The sequence below is a fragment of the Silene latifolia genome, chromosome Y (assembly GCF_048544455.1).
Source record: "Silene latifolia isolate original U9 population chromosome Y, ASM4854445v1, whole genome shotgun sequence".
NCBI lineage: Eukaryota > Viridiplantae > Streptophyta > Magnoliopsida > Caryophyllales > Caryophyllaceae > Silene > Silene latifolia.
Genome location: NC_133538.1, coordinates 468,209,301 through 468,227,844, shown reverse-complemented (window position 1 = coordinate 468,227,844; position 18,544 = coordinate 468,209,301). Strand labels below are relative to the sequence as shown.

The 18,544-nt window shown below is 39.6% G+C and overlaps 1 protein-coding gene across 1 annotated transcript; it reads left to right on the top strand.

Moving 5' to 3' along the window:
• Positions 1-17,009: 17,009 nt before the first annotated feature.
• On the top strand, positions 17,010-17,708 carry LOC141632950 (uncharacterized). The gene has a single exon (XM_074445449.1). The coding sequence runs from the start codon at positions 17,010-17,012 to the stop codon at positions 17,706-17,708; it is 699 nt and encodes a 232-aa protein (XP_074301550.1).
• The last annotated feature ends 836 nt before the right edge of the window (positions 17,709-18,544 follow it).

Sequence of the window (18,544 nt, the reverse complement as noted above, 5' to 3'; positions counted from 1 at the left end):
ACAACCATCCGAATCCCTTCATCCTCCCCGTGACGACTTTGTCACGGAATCTTCAAGACTTGCACTACCGTCAATATGAAACCAAGGTGGACAACTATTATGCTCTTTATCCTCAATACCACGACATGGTTCAAAAGGGACGGATAAGTGAAGAAGGGGCTTTTCCTTCATGGGCTCAAATGGAGTTGCTCTTTCCTAACTCGGACAAGGCCAATGAAGGGGCAAACGGTCGCAAAGGGGAGGAGAGCGGCGACTCTTGTGGAGGCGATACGGTGAAGCTTGAGAGTGAAGAAGAAGATGAATTCATGGATCCAAGTCTAAGTGATGCTTCTAGGGATATTTGGGATACCGATATTGAAGGAGATGATGCCGATTTCTAGGAGATTACTTCATCACTAGGTGGAGCGGGCAAGAGGCACCCACTTTAGTTCAAGTGAAGTTTTCTAAATCTCTCCTCTTTATCTTTTATGAAAAGAACTTTGCATCTTGTTTATTTGTATTTTATTTAACTTTGACTCATTGTTGGTTTAGTCCTAGCAACATCAAAGGACTCACACCTCGGTTCCTTTGAGGTGTTCTTTATTGTTCCCACTTTTGTAAAATCCAAAATGACAATCTAGTCTCATGCATAGCATAGCATGTGCATGAACTCCCCCATGCTTTGACATTAGCAATAGTGTCTTGCTTGGTTTGGGGAAGTTAATGCATACGCAACGGGAGGTAATTTAAATTATCCTCTCCGTCATAACAAAAACCATGCATCATGTAGTATAGCTTAGTGTAGAATTGCATTTAGTATAGAAATCATGCATCATTCTTTGCATAATTTCCATCATTTTGGCCATTGAGGACAATGCCCATATTAGTGTGGGGATGGGAATTCTAACTCTTAACTTTTATTCAAAAACCATAAAAATTGAAAAATTTCAAAAATCATAAAAATTTGAAAAATTGAAAAAACCAAAAACAAGTTCATTTCCTTTGTATATATTGTCCTTTTATATATTGTGTTTGTTTCATCCTTGTTCACTTTGATTGACTACGCCACATCCGAGACATGAGGATATTGAAGACCGCATGGTATGATCTTTCCAATCTCCTTTTTCCTCTTTATGTTAATGACTATGTGGCTCTATTTTGATTGATGCGGTAAAACAATGTGAACTTAGGACTTGCATTTAGTTTATATGGCATATTAGTTGGTAGAAGCATGTGCATTAGGATGTATATATGCTAGTTGCATCATGGCATGTAGTTTGCATGTTAGAAAAATTTTGCGAAACCGTCTACTTGGGAAGCTTGACAAGTGTATATAGGCCCTAGTAGATGCTTTTTATTCTTAAGACTTTGCTTGATAGAATGCTTGTAAAACACCCTAGGATGTGTCATGCTAGTATCCTTTGACCCATGGGTTAAAGCCGAGTCAAGAGTACCTTGTGGTGTGATAACTCCTTGGCTACCGTTTATTCCAAGGTGACCCTTGAAACCATGCATACTTCTATCATTCATCCATATTCTACCATACATTTTTGTCATCAAAGGGAATGGGCACAAAACAAAAAGAAATCAATTTGAGTTCAATGAAATGAAAAGTGAAAGAAAGTTTGCAAAAATGCATCAAATGAAAAGAGGAGCAAAAATAGAACTCCTAAAGCTTCAAAAATAAGGCACCCTCGTTACTAATTGGGGTGACTTTGAAAATGTCCAAAAAGAAATTGCAAAAAGTTGTCAAGTATTGAAATGCCAAAAATCAAAAAGAAATGGCAAGAAAGTGTTCTCAAAAAGTCAAATGCCACAAGAAATTGGGGGGAAAAACACAAACAAAAGCAAACTCCCAAAATGAAACTCAAACATCTATCGATCCCTTTATCCATCGTATCCATTTTTGTGCATGGTAGAGAGGGGACGACCCTTCTTCTTGTCTAGGCAAGAAGGGGAATTCCGCGATCCTCCAGTGTTTCTAACACCATAGGGAGTCTACTCTTGACAAAAGCATTTAACGATTGAGGACAAAGGTACCCTAGCTTGACACCTTTTGGAGGTGATTTATTGGTATCCTTCTAGGCTTAGTAGTTTGAACAAATTGCATCTATGAAGGATTGTGTACCCTTGAATTGCTTCCCTTATAGATAATTTCCGCCACTTAGATGAGGAAAGTGGCTATTCTTTTTGTAGATGCATCCATTATGTGTTTTTGTGTGCTTAATGTTTGGATGTGTCGCCATTTTGGCAAGACCCACCTTGCCTTGCAAGAAGGCATCCTACCTCATGGTTGTCTTGTTGTGAGTTGAAGGGGCGGAGTGAGACCCGCTAATTGTCTCATATCGGCTATTATTATTAGTTTAGGTTAGTTTTGGTCCTAGTCTTTGTCACCTCTTTACTCGGGACGAGCAAAGGTTCGGTTTGGGGATATTTGATGTGACCATAATTGGCGCATATTTAGCCCCCGAATTACCATTGTTTCTATGCTTTTTAGTACCTATTTGGGTCATTTCTTATCTTTAGTTCTTTGTTTTGCATATTCTTTGAGATTTTGATCCCTTGGTAGGAAAGGAGTAAGAATCTTGCATTTTCATGGCAAAACAAGGCTAAATTGATCATATTCAATGACCAAGCATCAAGGAGAGACAAGACTAGAAGGCCTTTGTACATAGCATAGTAGAAGAGCATTGTTGAGAAAAGGATCCTTGAGTCCCCAAGGAAATCCCCAAGGAATTCATGAAGAAAAGGGAAGAAAAAGAAGAAGGAAAGCTGCTGAGCTACAATCCGAACGGATTGTAGAGAATCCGTCCGTCCTCGCCAGTCCGAGCGTCCTCACCAGGAATCCGCTCGGATTGCCTATGCCCAGTCCGTGCGTCTTGTCCCTTGATCCGCTCGGATTGTCCATCCCAGATCCGGCCGTCCCGACTCCCAGCCGCACGGATCACAGCACAGCACAGTTTCGTTCTTCAAGCTACGAAATGAAGAAGCCCTTCTCTCGGACAATCCCGGAGGCTCCTTGCTCAACTTAAAAAGTGTAATTACTAGTTTAGCCCTTAGTTAACCCTAATGCATCCTCCCTAATTTTCACTATAAATACCCCATTAGTCTAATTAGAGGAGCATGTTCTTCTTATCAATAATTAGTGTAGTTAATATCAATCAAATCTCTCTTCAATATTGTAATCAAATATTAATCAAGTTTTAATCCAAGTTTTAGTTCCTTAATCTCTCTCTTGTTCTTACTTTATTTTGGGTAATTGAAGATTATTTGGGTTATTATTGGGAGATTGACAACCTCTCAATCTAGGATTCAAGTACTTCTATTATTCTTGCTTTATTATTGGAATCATTAGTAGGTATAATCTCTTAATCCCTTTTTAATTATTGCTAATTACTTTCATTTATTCATCATGTTTCATTATGTTAGTATGATTGACAACCTTTCTAGCATGATCAATATGATAATGAGTGAGTAGTCTCTTAGCTAGGGTTTAATGGGTGATTAGGGGAAACCAACATGGGGAATGATTCATGCTTAAATTAATATGCTTTCATATCTTATTTGCTTGCTTGTTTTGATCTTAATGCATGCACATGTTATATTTGATGAAATGCTAAGCCTATGAATCCTTGCATTTACTATCATCTTCTATCCTTTCAACTTGACTTGTAAGACATAACCCAACTCGAGTCTTGTTAGACCATGCATGTGTTAAGTAGGGAAGATTAAGTCGACTTGTAGGTGTTGTACAATCCAAGAGATTCGGCTCCGGGACCCAAACTTTCCTAGGATTGTAAGATATAACCCAACTCAATCCATCACAACAATAATTGCTTGCTTATAACTTGAGAACATGTTTGTATGATCATATCCCATGATTCCCCTATGAACCCATGACACCCTAGTGCTTTTAATCAATTGTTTACACCCTTATTTCATTTACCTTGTTAGTTTATTTTCATTGCTATTTTAGTTTAGTAACCTTCTACATCAACCCAATTTGTGACACCCCTAGACACCGCTAGTTACAATAGAATCTTCATTTCAATACCCGTCCCTTGGGATCCGACCTTTACTTGCCTCTTTACTAATTGTAGAGTTGTTTGTGAAGTATAAATTGTGTTTTGTATCGACCATTGACCAACGACCACATATGCTTAATTGTGAACACCAAATGGCTCCGATCAACGACGCCTCAAATCCTGGTCCCGACGGATGATCCCCAGCTCCTGGCCCTCAATCATCGACCTGGCTGCCTCCAACTTAGCACGGACCCGAGCAAGCTCCGCCGGATCTATAGTACCCTACAAAACACAATAACAGATCCTGAAGATCTAAAAACATGAAATACAACACAAAATACACAAAAACAACACACAAAAGTACCTGAGAAAGTCGAGCCTCCCTCGCAGCCAGGTCACCAGCAAGCGCCCTCCAGCGGTTAGCGATCCGCCACAAGTCGTGGTGACTAACAGTCGTCACCTACAAATCAAAAATGCCCCTCAATACAATGTAAGGCAAAGTGTAATTGAGGAAAATGTTCAAGTCAGGAACTCACCCTCAGAACGATCAACCTCCACTCCATGACAGCATCGGTCACCTCGGCTGCCGCAGGCTCCGATAAGCGCAACTGAATCTCCTCGCCACCCGGCCCCTGAAAGGTGGTCTCCGTCAGGAAAGCTGGGGGCTGAGTCCTCATTAGCAGGTCGACTCCCTACCATTTGGATCCACATCAAAGGTGACAAACCCTCCTATTAAGAGAGGAAATGAAAACAAAAGAACAGAGGAAAATATACCTCGATCGGGTACCAAGAAAGCCTCGACAACCGGAAGGTGTCGTAGTCGGCGTCCCGTAACAACAGCTCCTAACCTCCCTGGCCGTGAAGGTGCTCCTCAACCTCATTCGGGGTCGACTCCTGGAACAACACCCTAGGCGGGTCGACCGGCACGACGAAAGTCTTGGTGAAGCACTGACGAGTCAATCGCTCGCCCAGGTACCAAACCGGCTGAATCGTCGTCTCCAAGTACAAACGCAGAGAGTTGCGAGGCCGCAAACGCTCCCTGATAGCAGCCGGTACGCCCGTGTAGTGCTCCCAAGGCCAAACAACAAACTACACCCAAGACAAAGCTACTCAACCAACTAGGGGCTTCATAAACTACCTAGTCATCATAGCTCTATCTATTTCTATAAAGAAGAGGGGAAAGAGAGCAACTTACATCAGCAATCCGACGCTTGTTCACGCGACGCATGCAGTCCTCGTAAGTCGACATAATCAACTTCTTCCGAGCCACAGTCCAACCCCTCACAGCAGGGTAAGTCGAGGGAACACCGTCTGTGGTCCCCGGATGCAGAGGAGTGAAGTAAGCATACAACCAAGCCTGTAATCAAACACAGCAAACACAAATCAACCAATTTCTCAAAAAATTGCCAAAATCAAACTCAAAAAACTACTACAAAATGCTCATACCTAAAAAATGAGGCCGGGACCAACCAAAGCAGGAGCACTACCCTCTCCCACTGACTCCGGGCGCACCGCCGTGTGCATGTACCGGGTAAAACTCGCCAGAGCCGGCGTAACCCAGTCGAACTGACCCAATGTGTCGAGGTCAGTAAGGAGAGGAAGCACTTTGGTCGACAAGCGCTCACCCTTGTCGCCAAAGTACGTGGCACCCAAGAAGTACCACAACCACAGCCGCGCCTCCTTCGTGTCGGCCTCAACCTCTGCCTCCGGACTCTCTAACGGCGCCGGAGTAACACCTGCCACCCTCCCGGCGAAGTGATCCTTCACGTACGAACTCGCGATCTGGTACGGAGTAACGTCGAAAGGCTCCGTTAAAGCAGTACCGATCAGACGGGTAACCGCAGGAGAGGACACTCTCTCCAGCGTCTCAGTAAACTCAATGGGCAACTCGCCGCAGGGAAGGCCGGATACCATGGCGAAGTCCTATAAAGTCACGCCGACCTCCCCAAACTCAATGTGGAACGATGACGTCGTATCCCAGTACCGATCCAACATGGCGCGGATCAGACACAGGTTCGCCCTAATCGAAGACCTGTGAATATCCCGCCAGGCTGCCACCAACGGCCCAAAAGCCGACCTCTCTATCAACGCCCTCGTCCCGGCTCGGAGAACGTCGTAGAAACCCAGACAGGTAGAGAAGCCCGAAAAAGTCCTCAAGGTGCCAATCTCCTGAAATCAAAAGAAAACAACGTCAGAATGCCTATTCAGGCCCGACACTTCAAAAGTGACAAAAGTTCAATCGAGGGACATGACTCACCAAGCCCTCGTGAGCACGGTAGGAGATGTGTCTGTCCAGTCGAAGCAACAACTGGATGCCGTCAAAACCCTCGGCCCAAGCAGGCGCCGCCCGCAAGTGCAACCCCCTCAGGGCTGTAGCCCGCCTAGCTCTCCAACTCGCGACGTCTCCGCCCTCCGTCTCTTATGGCCACAAGACTCAACATGACGGATGGGGCCCATCTCCACAAACCTGGCGACGTTCTGTAACGTCCGTCTAGTCGCACGAGGATGATGCTCCCTCGTAGAAACCCTCCTCCCGGAGGTACCAGCCTCAGACCCAGTCTGAGCTCTCCCAGTGACAGTAGCCCCAACAACGGGCAGCTCATGCTCCTCAACGGCCCATGTATCCCCATCAGCCTGCTCAAGAGGTCTCTCCTCCTCGGTAACGTCCTCCACAACCACGGCGGGTATGCTAGCCGGAGTACTAACCGGCCCCGTCCCGAACAACTCCTCTAGAGTCGCTGCAAGGGACCCGGTCTGTCCCGAACACTCTCCTACAAACAAAGAACGTCAGCCGAAATTTCGGCATTACGACGGCACGAAATGGACAAATCCAAAAAAAAAAAAAAACGCAACCTGCAAGGCAAAACAAGGGCAATCCCGCCCAAAATCCAACCAAACAAAACCATTCAAAGGGACAAAAAGCACAAAAACGACTCGCCCCTCTTTTCAAGCAAAAGACGAGTCCAAACAACCACAAAAAAAACGGCATTCCGAGACTCCTACAGGGCCCGCCAACATAACAAAATACATTCCCGACACAATGGGGTATTTTTCTACGGCTCAAAAAGGCAATTCATACGCTAATTTGAGCCCAAACCGGTCAAAAATTCAAAAACGACCGCAAAAAGGCAAACGTGATTTTATCACGCCTCAAAGCGACCTAAACTACCTATAAGGTCCATTTCAAGGCAAACTGACTCAATTCAAGCCCAAACAGGCGCTAATATTGTCAGACAAAAGACCGTCACAAAAGGCGAAAACCCAATTTTGCTCACAATACCCTACAAAGGTCCATAAACGGCAAACACGAGTTTTCCTGACTACAATGCAACCTAGTGGGACCCACTATCCAAGCAAGTAAACTTGGCATTGCGAAATGAGACGGTTTCTCACCTCACTCATGTTTTTCGAGCATAGGGAGCGGGAACGGGGACCAAAATGTAAACTAAAAGCACCCCTATACTCCTAAACAGGTTTCTAACCTAATGCAAGCATCGATTTCACTCAAAATGGGCTCAATCAAAAATGCCCAATTCGATTTTCTAGGGTAAAATTCCGCCCTAATTCAATCAAGCTAAAAGATCAACAAATTTAAATGGATTCAAGATGAAATACATACCTTGAGATGACATTGTTGTTAATGGCACGAATTGGGGCAAGCTTAAGGACCAACAATGGCGTTCTTGAGGTTTATTTTGTGTCGAAAGGTAGAAGACGAGTTGGAATGAAATGCAGCCTGAACTCGCGTCTTTTACAGAATAAAAGGGAAGCCCCTTTGATTCGCAAGAAGGCTCGCGCCTCAATCAGGCGTCCCTTTGCTTTTTCACCGAAATTTGGGCTTTGGCCCAATTTCCCATATTTAAACTTCGAATTTTCTTTGACGATATTAAAGGTCGGCATTTTCTCAAAGACAAAGACTAATATTAAAAATCCAAGATTCGCTATTGTCTTCAATTTTCAAAAATAATAGTGGAAATTCAAAATTCGCTATTTCTTCAAATTTTCAAACGACGACAATTAAAACCGTCACTTCCGAAATAATGGTTGGAAATTAAATTCCACCATTTTCACTACCTAATGTCAACGGCGGCACATAAACCGTCACTTCAATTAATAGTGAAGATTACAAATTCACTATTTCCATCAAATGTCAACGGCGGCACATAAACCGTCACTCCAGTTAATAGTGAAGATTCCAAATTCACTATTTCCATCAAATGTCAATGGCGGCACATAAACCGTCACTTCAAACGTAATAGCAAAATTTAAAATTTGCTATTTCCTTCAAAATTCGAATCCAACGGCGATCGAAACCGCCACTTCAAATTCAAAAAATAAAACGAAGAACGATGAAGATTCCAAATTCACTATTCTTTCAAATACCAGAAGGGGGCTTCCTCGCGGAACCCGCTCATTTCAAAAAGAATGATAGTGAAAATTCGACTTCACTATTTCCACAGCGGCGTCACGAGTCCGCTGCTTTCAAAATAAGCCCATTCGACGCGGCTATGCTCACAGTCCATCAACCGACTGTACCACGGCTGGCGAGCCTTTGTCCGCAAACACTCAAGGACACATCCCGAAGATGCCTCAGGTGCATTTCCTTATCACAGCTGGCGAGCCTTTGTCCGCAAACACTCAAGGACACATCCCAAAGATTCCTCGGGTACATTTTCTTGTCACAGCTGGCGAGCCTTTATCCGCAAACACCTCGAGGACACATTCCGAAGATGCCTCAGGTACATTTCCTTACCACAGTTGGCGAACCTTTGTCCGCATACGCGCAAGGACATATCTGAAGATGCCTCAGGTATGACTCCTTCTTATGGCTGGCGAGCCTTTGTACGTAGTCTAAAGGACTTTAATCGACCCGCACGAACAGTCGACAGACTCTAAACTGTTCCCGACGACAGGTCCTTGACTCGTACCCTCGAGTTGCCTTGGCGTTGCCCTTCCCGATGGCAGGTCCTTGGCCCGAATCCTTTCGAGCCGCCTCGACGTCGCTTGGGTCTCCAGGTTGTAATCTTCGATTGACCTGGGGGCTCTACTTTGACTTTTGCCTTGTCTAAGCCTCAGTCAAAGTGGGGGCTCTGTAGATACCCAGTATCTGCTGAGACTCCGACAAACACCCGATGATTATCGGACTACAACATGTCTTGGAATCGCGGTGTTTGATCGACAGTTTGTGTACAACTTTACGTTGGAAAACTTAAAACGATTTCGAAAATAAAATATCTTAAAACATTTCAAAAATACCTGGAGTATTTAATGCACGACGACGGGGTAGCAATGACACTAACTAGAGTCAAAACCGACACCGGACCAAAACCGACTCAAAAATTCAAATCCTGACTCCAACAACGAGTCAAACCGAGTCCACCACCAAAAACAAAACATTTCAAACCTTCTACCTTAAGTTTTCCCGGATTCATGTTTGGTCAAGTACCAAACATGTGACTACAAAACCTAGGATAGAACAAATCATGATTGCGTTTGTTGTGAAAGTGACAAGACAACTCGAAGAACCGCGACGTGGCTCGCGCCTCTTTGAGCAGCCCAGGTGGCCACGTCGCTCAAAACTCACACAACCACTCATTTCCCTATAAATACCCCTCAAATGCCCCCCATTTGAGACTTACGCGAGTGTCCGCCCCCTCTTTTCTCCCTTTAAATTCTCGACTCGACTTCTTAAGTCACAATCCGACGCGTATTTACGACCTACCGATCGTAAATACAAGCCTTACATATTGTTTAGTACCGTCATCGTGCATTAAATCACTTGACTGACCATTTCGACCACTTCACCATCACTAATCTTAAAACACTCTTTTTTACTAACCAAAACGGTTTTAAACCGAGTTTTTTTCCGACCGAACGAGTTGTTGCACTTACGTCGGTCACTCGCCATAACCAAACATGTAAGTATGAGGGTGTAAAAATCCTCTTTTATTATGTTTCCATTTGTTTCATGACTATAACATGCTAAAACATGCATAACATGAACCAAAACACGGGATAAACGAGCCAAAACTGAGTTTTGGTCTGAAACAGAAGCCCCTTAGGTTGCAGGCTTACCCGCGCCTAAATGGGGTGTCCAGACCAGAACTCAACCGTGTTTGTCTCGTTTTTCCCCTTTAATTCAACCTCATATTTGTAATCGGTCTTTACTATTTCGAATATTTTCGAATCTATTTCATGTTATTTGTTTTAACCATAAAACATTTTTCACCCTTGGTTCCTCATACCATGACGGTTAAATCCGTGTTTCGGTGATAATATTTGGTTAATGACATTTAAAAGGTATTTTAAAACCTTTTATTTCATTTCTTTACATTTGTAAAAATAAACATATTAGTCCCCAACACAAAGTTATCCTTGGTTCTACATACTATGCCGGATTTTAACCCGGGTACGATGATGAGTATCGACTAATTACATTCAAATGAACTTAAAACAATTAGTTCATAATTATTTTCAAAACTATTCATGTCAAGTTTGTCAAATCGAACCCGACACCGAATATTATCGAAATAATGATGATTATTCGAGTCTAGTTCTTCAAATCAACAAATGCGGTCTAAACGACATTTTCAAATCAAACCGGGTTCAAATACCCATCTTTTAACACGTTTTATAATATTTTCTAAAAAGTCAGAACACGGCACATAAACCGTGGGCTAACCAGCGCCTAAACAGGCCCCCCATTTCTCATTTTTAAAACCAGGAAGAGGCCCCTTATACCGCCGGCTTGCTCGCGCCTCATGTAGCCGTCTGGTACATGACCTGTTCCTTTTTCAGCATGAGTCTAGGACGATCCCGACTCCGGTTAACTCGGATATAGGACGGATCAGATGACTATCGGTTCATTCAAAACTACATTTGCAAAATGCCTTACTAAGATAAATGGATCCTGTTATGCACCATAAACCTAATACGGTAAATGGATGTTTAATTTCCGTATCGCATGCAAATCAATCATTAATCCAACTCGACATCTTATACTTGATACTTGGATTAAATCAACCGACTTAGAAAGCTCTCACATGTTAGGTTTAAATTATTGGATGCGCATTCATGCATTTAAACCGTTTTATCAACTTTTGCATTCAACCAACCAAGATCGATCAGTAAAGGCCGCTAACGCGGGCGGGATTTGGTGTCTGATTAAAGGGCTTCCCAATACGTACCTTCACCTCTTACTCAGAAACTTTGGATAGTGGACGACCTTATCCAGGGCGTACGAGAGTCATTCTAGAAATAGGATGCTAAAGAGGGACGATTTCCTTATCTTTAGTACCTATGTCAAACGCTGCTTTGTGCTTCGATTTGACCGAGGTATAAAGTGGAATTCGAACGGGTTACAAGCATCCCACGAATGCTTGGTGGTGGTTCCTAACATCTCTAATCGTTTCGAGACCCTTACCGAGACGAAACCGACCGATCTAAAACGATCCGGTCGAAAGCATTTTTACGCCGCCGAGCGTGGCTTTCAAAAGACCGCTGCATGTCCATAGATTGGCCTAGCATGCAGGTGGCCCACGACTACGGACCGGTAGGTGGACCCCTAAATCCACGGACCGAGACGTGGCCCATGTCCACAACTTGCCATCAATCGCATCACACTCTAGTCACTTCGAGACGTCACCTCATATAAGCAACTAGGGGCCAATACTATGTTAATCCAGTTCACTTAAATAGGGTTCAACATTGTCTCGATAACCTATTTAGAAAAACAAATTATTAAAGAAAAGAGTTTTGTATAAAACTCAAACGATGAATGCATTATCACATATGTAAAATTGATACAATATCAATTACTACATAATCTATAATTCATTCTTAATTTTGTATATAGTTGATCATCTTAATTCAATTGAAACGACATGACTTATCATGCAAAGCCTATGAGAAGGCTTTGGTTAGTAAGTCTTAGCAACACTTTGCACTTTCCTAACCTTACTATATACTATTTCCCATTCTTGTGTATAATCTTGTATTATGAGAACTTCTTTGTGTACGTGTTTAGATCCAATCTGGACATAGGCTCTCTTGCCTTTGAACAACTCCCACTATCCTTACAGTGTGTAGAAATAGGACCTTTGGTTATTGGAACGAACTACCATAGTTCCTCCGATTCATAAAACCGAATCCTAATATGATCCCCTCCTTCTTGCATATCTCATTATTGCAAGTGTACTCAATTTCCGTTGTGTATATCTCATTGTTCAACTGCCTAGGATATTTCTAGCAGATATCCTCCTTAAATAATATAGCCAAGATGGTTCTCTAACCATCCTTATGTGTTTAGAATATGGTTTTTGTGTAACTCCTTGCACATAAATCCATCTCAATTCTAAATACTTAGCTTCATATCTTTAATACTTCCTGTGTACTAACTAATGAACTATATGGCTATATAGAGACTTCTCTCAAAGATTTGATTTTTAACCTTTCGTCATACTCTAAGTATACGAAATTTATGAATGGTTATACATCTTAGCGTAATGAATTAATCCCGCAGCGGAAGCATGTGGATTCATTTTCTACATGTTCAATACTTTTGAACTTGTCAAGATTCTTATTAACATAAGAATATTCATCCAACGCTAATATCCTCTTAGAACTATCTTTATAGGTCTGGATACCTTAGAGATGTATTATTCTTCTCCTAAGTCTTCCATCATTCACAATGATCAATATGTCCCTTACATATAAGACTAGTAACACCACGTTACTCCCACTAAACTCCAAGTGTAAACTACTCGACAAATCGAGAAAAGTTTATCACGTGATCAAAACATACAATTCAACTCCTTAACTTCTACTTAAGACCTCTTCTTAAGTTTTCATCCTACCTTAGGATAGTTGCAATTTTCAAAACTCATGCAAGATGATTTTAAAATCCAACTATAAAATCCGAATTTAATGAGGCGTTGTTGTTGCGTGCAAAACCCTTTGCCACCAACCAACCACGCTAATACTTCGGAGTTTTGCGGAATTGAAACCAGATAAAGCATCTAAATAAGTTACAGGTTTGTTACTTTCAAAAATAACATGACTCCTGTCAACTTTAGATTTCGAAGAAATAATAACTGATTTTGACCAAGAAAGAACATCTTCCTACGTCTTATTCTCAGTTTGTGGCTCTTGAAAATTTTCTCCCACTCTGTCTTTAATAAATAATCCTCTTTTCTTAATAGACAGCATCACGAGACACAAACCCTTTATTCTCGTGATCTTGTAGGAAAAATGAGCACATGTTTACTATCGAAGCAAGCTACAATTTAGGTACCATGCCTAACCATATCTCATATGAAAAGTAGATGATTGTTTTAATCATGTTTTATTTTAATGGAAAATTTAAATGCTATACAATTCTATAACAGAAACTACCTCCAACTATAATGTAAAGATTCAATCATATCATAATGAAAGTGAACTTGCGATACGATATCACACTCATTTTGGTGCAGATAAAAGTCATCACTTTATTGTTCCCCATTTTAACAAAGTAATATTACTTTGGTATTATAATCTCTAGGTATTGATACTTTTTAAACATTCGTTGAACTTATTCAAAGAATTTCTCTTCTTACCTCATTAAGTGGATACCAAGTATCTACCTAGTTCGTTGGTAAAAGAAATGAAGAAGTAATAACCCTTTCTGATTGAAATTGTATTCGACCATACACTTCAAAGTAAAAATAGGGCGAATATCTTGCTCTATTCATAATCCTTTTCCAGAAAAAGTCATGAATTAACTTGCTTTGAATACAAGATTCACATACACCACAAGATTCCCAATCAAATGGTTTGGGAGACTAGTCAAAACTAGTTTCTAAATATGATTTTCAATCGAGAATTGAGAAAGGATTGGGGTCACCAACTTGAGTAATGTATATATGACATTTTATTTCTAGTTTGAATATAATTACCTTGATTTGTATAGTATCACCATAAACTTAATCGTGGTATGTTAGGGCACAACACTTGTTTTAATTGCAAAATAGAGAAACCCTTTTTGCGGTATTCTATAAAAACTTGAATTATATTCTTATTTAGAGTTAGTGTACATCATAACAATTATTGAGGTACATTTCTAATTACAAAACTAAAATGAGTACACTATAACACTTATATGTCCATAGCTGAAATGGCAACTATCCAAGTTCCATTCATGCAAATTTCTGAACTTATTCTTGCAAGTCGTCACACGATAATGCCAAATATGATTAAATCCATAAGTTTGTATCAAATACTCATGATGTGATATTTGGCAATAATGCAATGTCAATGTCATAGATATTAAGGAAGGAATATGTTGGAGTCACACGACCAACTTCCTTGATATTTACTCATTGGGGCTTGTCTCTATGTTAGTGTCTAACACCTTTTCTTCCGATCCTAGTTCTATCCTTAACAATTAAGATGTGAACTTTACTTCATGATGCTCCCACTCACTTCAAGAATTTATACTTAATGAAGACTTATCTTCATATAAATTCCTAGTTAATCCTTCACAAGAATGAACTCTATTGTGGTATTTGGTTAATCAAAATTTCTAACAAATTAATTACCAATTTAACATTGTCATGTTCTTAACAACTTAAGTGCTTGATGACAAGTGTTTAGGTTGAGCAATAAGACTTTTGAACCATGGATGCATAGAAGATATAATCAAAACATTATTTTTGACTAATCATTACCTCTAGTCATATTTCTTCACAAGAAATCATACATAGGTATGTTAGGAATTTTAAGATGCTAATCTTATATGACATAGGACAACTCTTATGGAGTTCTATGGAATAGAACGATTCCTATGGAGCTAGTCCACAATCTATGATACAGTTCATTTTTAGAAAGAGATCCTTTGTCGTTAGCGATAGTGGTTTAGCGGAGACTCGTTTTACAATCGAATGATATCGCATAAGAGTAGGAGTAGTGAAATAGAACCATATTAAAACAACGAAATAGTGGGAAAAATTAAACATTCATCGTTATATCTAAAATATTTTTGGCATGTTCTAGCATTTATATAATGACCTCCACCCAATTATATAAATGATTCCGAGACCCAAAATTCATATTATTTCGGGCATGGGGAAACTGATGCATCCCTCACTAATATAACTCGGTGGGTTAACTCTTTAACCGATTCTACAATTAGAACTCTCGGTCGATGAAATTACGTTAAGTTCATCTCTAGCCCCGAAACATAAGACTAGTCTGCATGTCCCGTTGAGTCCAACCAAATTTCGAGTGTTATAATGTTTTATTACCCCACTTACCCAATAATAAATGAAAGCACCCCGGGAAAACCGAACCTACTCCAAATGTCACGGGGAGTCATGGGTCCTACTATTTGGTAAGGCTTAATCTCAATTTTTAATAACGTGAGAGGTCGAGTCAATTTATTATCTATCAAATTTAAGTGAACTAAATTTTCGAACTAACGATAATTATAATTGACATAGTCAAATACTCGATGTGATATGCATGTGTTGTTTATGGCGATTTGGCAATGCATGCAACATATAATGAAAAATGCATAAGCAATAAATAAATTTCCTAGTATGGCCTTCCTAAAATAGAAAATCTAATATTCTATTACATATTCAGAAACCAACTTCATTGGTCCCTTGAACTTCAAGTGGCACGCTTCCCAAGGTAACACCGTCTTGATCGGAACGCCTTTCCGCATGGCACCGTCTTGAAGGAACTCCGGAATTACAAATAATAATAAAATACATAGCTATTCCTATTATACATTTGTAATATGAAAAACTAGTAAAAATAAAAGTGAAACGAGATCACATTAAATTACAACCGAATCGGTAATCCCTTACATTACGGGTAATACCGATTAAAAACTAAGACCATACTAAGATAAATTACATAATTCAAAATTATATAAATAAAATATGACATTCATCTATGAAGATTCCGCATTTTTATATGTGTCTAACATGACAAATTAATGTGCCAAATTGCCCTACTTAAACCTTATATCGTATAAAATCCGGTTTTATGGAAACGCGTGATAATAACTTATTAAAATCACAAATCAATACTTAAATCAAATTTAAGCCCAAGTTAATTATTCTAACCTTCTTAGGACTCAAAAATTGGTCTTCACTAAACATTTGACAATAATTCAACTTGGTTTTGTATTATTGCTTACTAAACTTCTCTTAACAATAACAATTATGAAATAATTCCCAATAAATCATAAAAATTGGAAAAAATTTCGAAATCATAATTTTGTAAATAATGGAATAACAAATATTCCAAAAACTCAATAAAATTTTGCAAACAAAAACTTACAATTTATTTCATTAATAAATCATATAAAACATAACTTTTACCATTTAATTCCAAATTAAACATAAAAATTATGGAAAAATCAAAGTTTTGAACATTCTTAAAATTTCCAGAACTTGGAAATGGCAAAATTTAAACCAAAAACTTCAAATTTATTTTTATGACTAATAAAGTTGCCCTTTTATCGATTTTATCACATAAAAATCAACAAACATACCAAATAAATCAAAATTAATCATGCAACTTTAGATCTGATGTTCATATCAAATATAAAATATTAGGGAAACATTTCATGCCATAAAATTCATTTTAGCTATTTTTGCTAAAAAATAGTCACTCTTTATATCATTTTAACCATTAAAATTATAAATCATGCATAATAAATCACATTTATCTAAAATTTTACATACAATCTGTAAAATATGCATGTGATATAATATTAAAATTTCATGGCCTGTTTCAAAGTTTAACTATTTTTAGTCATTTAACCTCTATTTATACCATTTTTATCACATAAAAATCATAAATCATGAAATATTAATCACATTAATACAAAATTTTACATACAATACATAAAATATTCATGTGAGGTCATACTAAAAAATTACGGCCAGTAATGAATTTTAACTATTTTTAGTAAATAAAAATTTATTTTACTCATAAAAATGTAATCACCTAACCATGGTTTATGCTTTTAATGGAGTTCAGGAAAGGAAAATTCTGTGGTCAAAACTTGAACAATTCTCGAACCAAATCAGGGGTCCTTGGCTGCTGTGTGGAGATTTTAATACAGTGTTAAGGCCTTCTGAAAGGCTTGGGGGGCAAACTACAGATGAAGAAATAGAGGACTTTCAACATTGTGTGGATCATTGCAATGTTCTTGGTATGCCTGCTACTGGGTCTTATTTTACTTGGAATAACAAGCAGGAAGCCAATACTAGAGTATATAGCAGGTTGGATAGGGCCTTAGTTAATCATGAGTGGGTTATGAAGAAACCTGATTATGCTGCCCACTTCCATGTGGAAGGCTACTTTGACCATACTCCTTGTATTATCCAGGATACCAGATTTGGCCCTAGAAGTAGGAAGAGCTTCAAATTTTTTAACATGTGGAGTGGGGTGGATGAATTTCTCCCATTTGTTAGTAAGATTTGGGACTGTCATGTCTATGGTACTCCCATGTTTTGTTTTGTGAGGAGATTGAAAATGCTAAAGAAACCCTTGAAAGAATTGAATAGTGCTCTTTTTGAGGATGTTGAGAATAATGCTATGAGAGCTCGCAAGCATCTTGAATATGTCCAGGATCAGTTGAGAAGGGATCATAGTAATGTTGATCTTATGGACACCGAGAGGCAAGTGCTAAAGATTTCCGGAGCTTGAAAGCTTGTGATAGTTTCACCTTGAAATCAAGGCAACTTGGTTGAAAGAAGGTGACTCAAACTCTAGCTACTTCCACAGTTGCATTAAAGGGAGACAAAGCTAGGAACAAAATTTTCAAAGTTCTTGATGATCGGGGTGTTTGGACCGAACTCGCGTATTCAGCAAGCCTTCTTGAGATTCTATCAAGGTTTACTTTGGGTACGGAGGATTCTCAGAAAACGGTTAATGTTCGAGATAGTGCAAAAAGGCCCCGTATGTACCGCTGCTGAACATTGGGATATCATGTTGGCACCAGTATCGATTTGGAGGTAAAAATGTTTGTCTTCTCAATTCGACCATAAAGCATCCGGCCGGATGGGTACTCTAGTGGTTTTTATAAGACAAAATTTCTGGAGTATAGTGGGAGAGGATGTTTGTCTTGTGGTTAAAGATTTCTTTAAAAATGGAAAGCTCTTAAAGCAAGCTAACCATACTATTGTTTCTCTTCTCCCAAAAGTTGAAATGCCTGAGAATGTCACACAGTTTCGACCCATTCCCTGCTGTAATGTGATCTATAAGGTCATATCTAAATTGCTGTGTGCAAGGTTGGCCACTTTCCTTCCCAACATTATCAGTCCCAACCAAGGTGGTTTTATTAAAGGAAGGAATATTATTGAGAATATCTTAGTGTGCCAAGACATCATCAGGTTATACAAGAGAGCTTCTGTATCTCCCAGATGTCTCATCAAGGTAGATCTCAAAAACGCATATGACTCAGTTAATTGGAGCTTCATTCAACAGATGCTAACTGTCTTAAATTTTCCTCCTCATTTGGTGTTAATGATAATGGAGTGCAT

Bases quoted from the DNA above. Each gene is read 5' to 3' on its own strand.
- LOC141632950 (XM_074445449.1), top strand. From the start codon at position 17,010: ATGGTTTATGCTTTTAATGGAGTTCAGGAAAGGAAAATTCTGTGGTCA.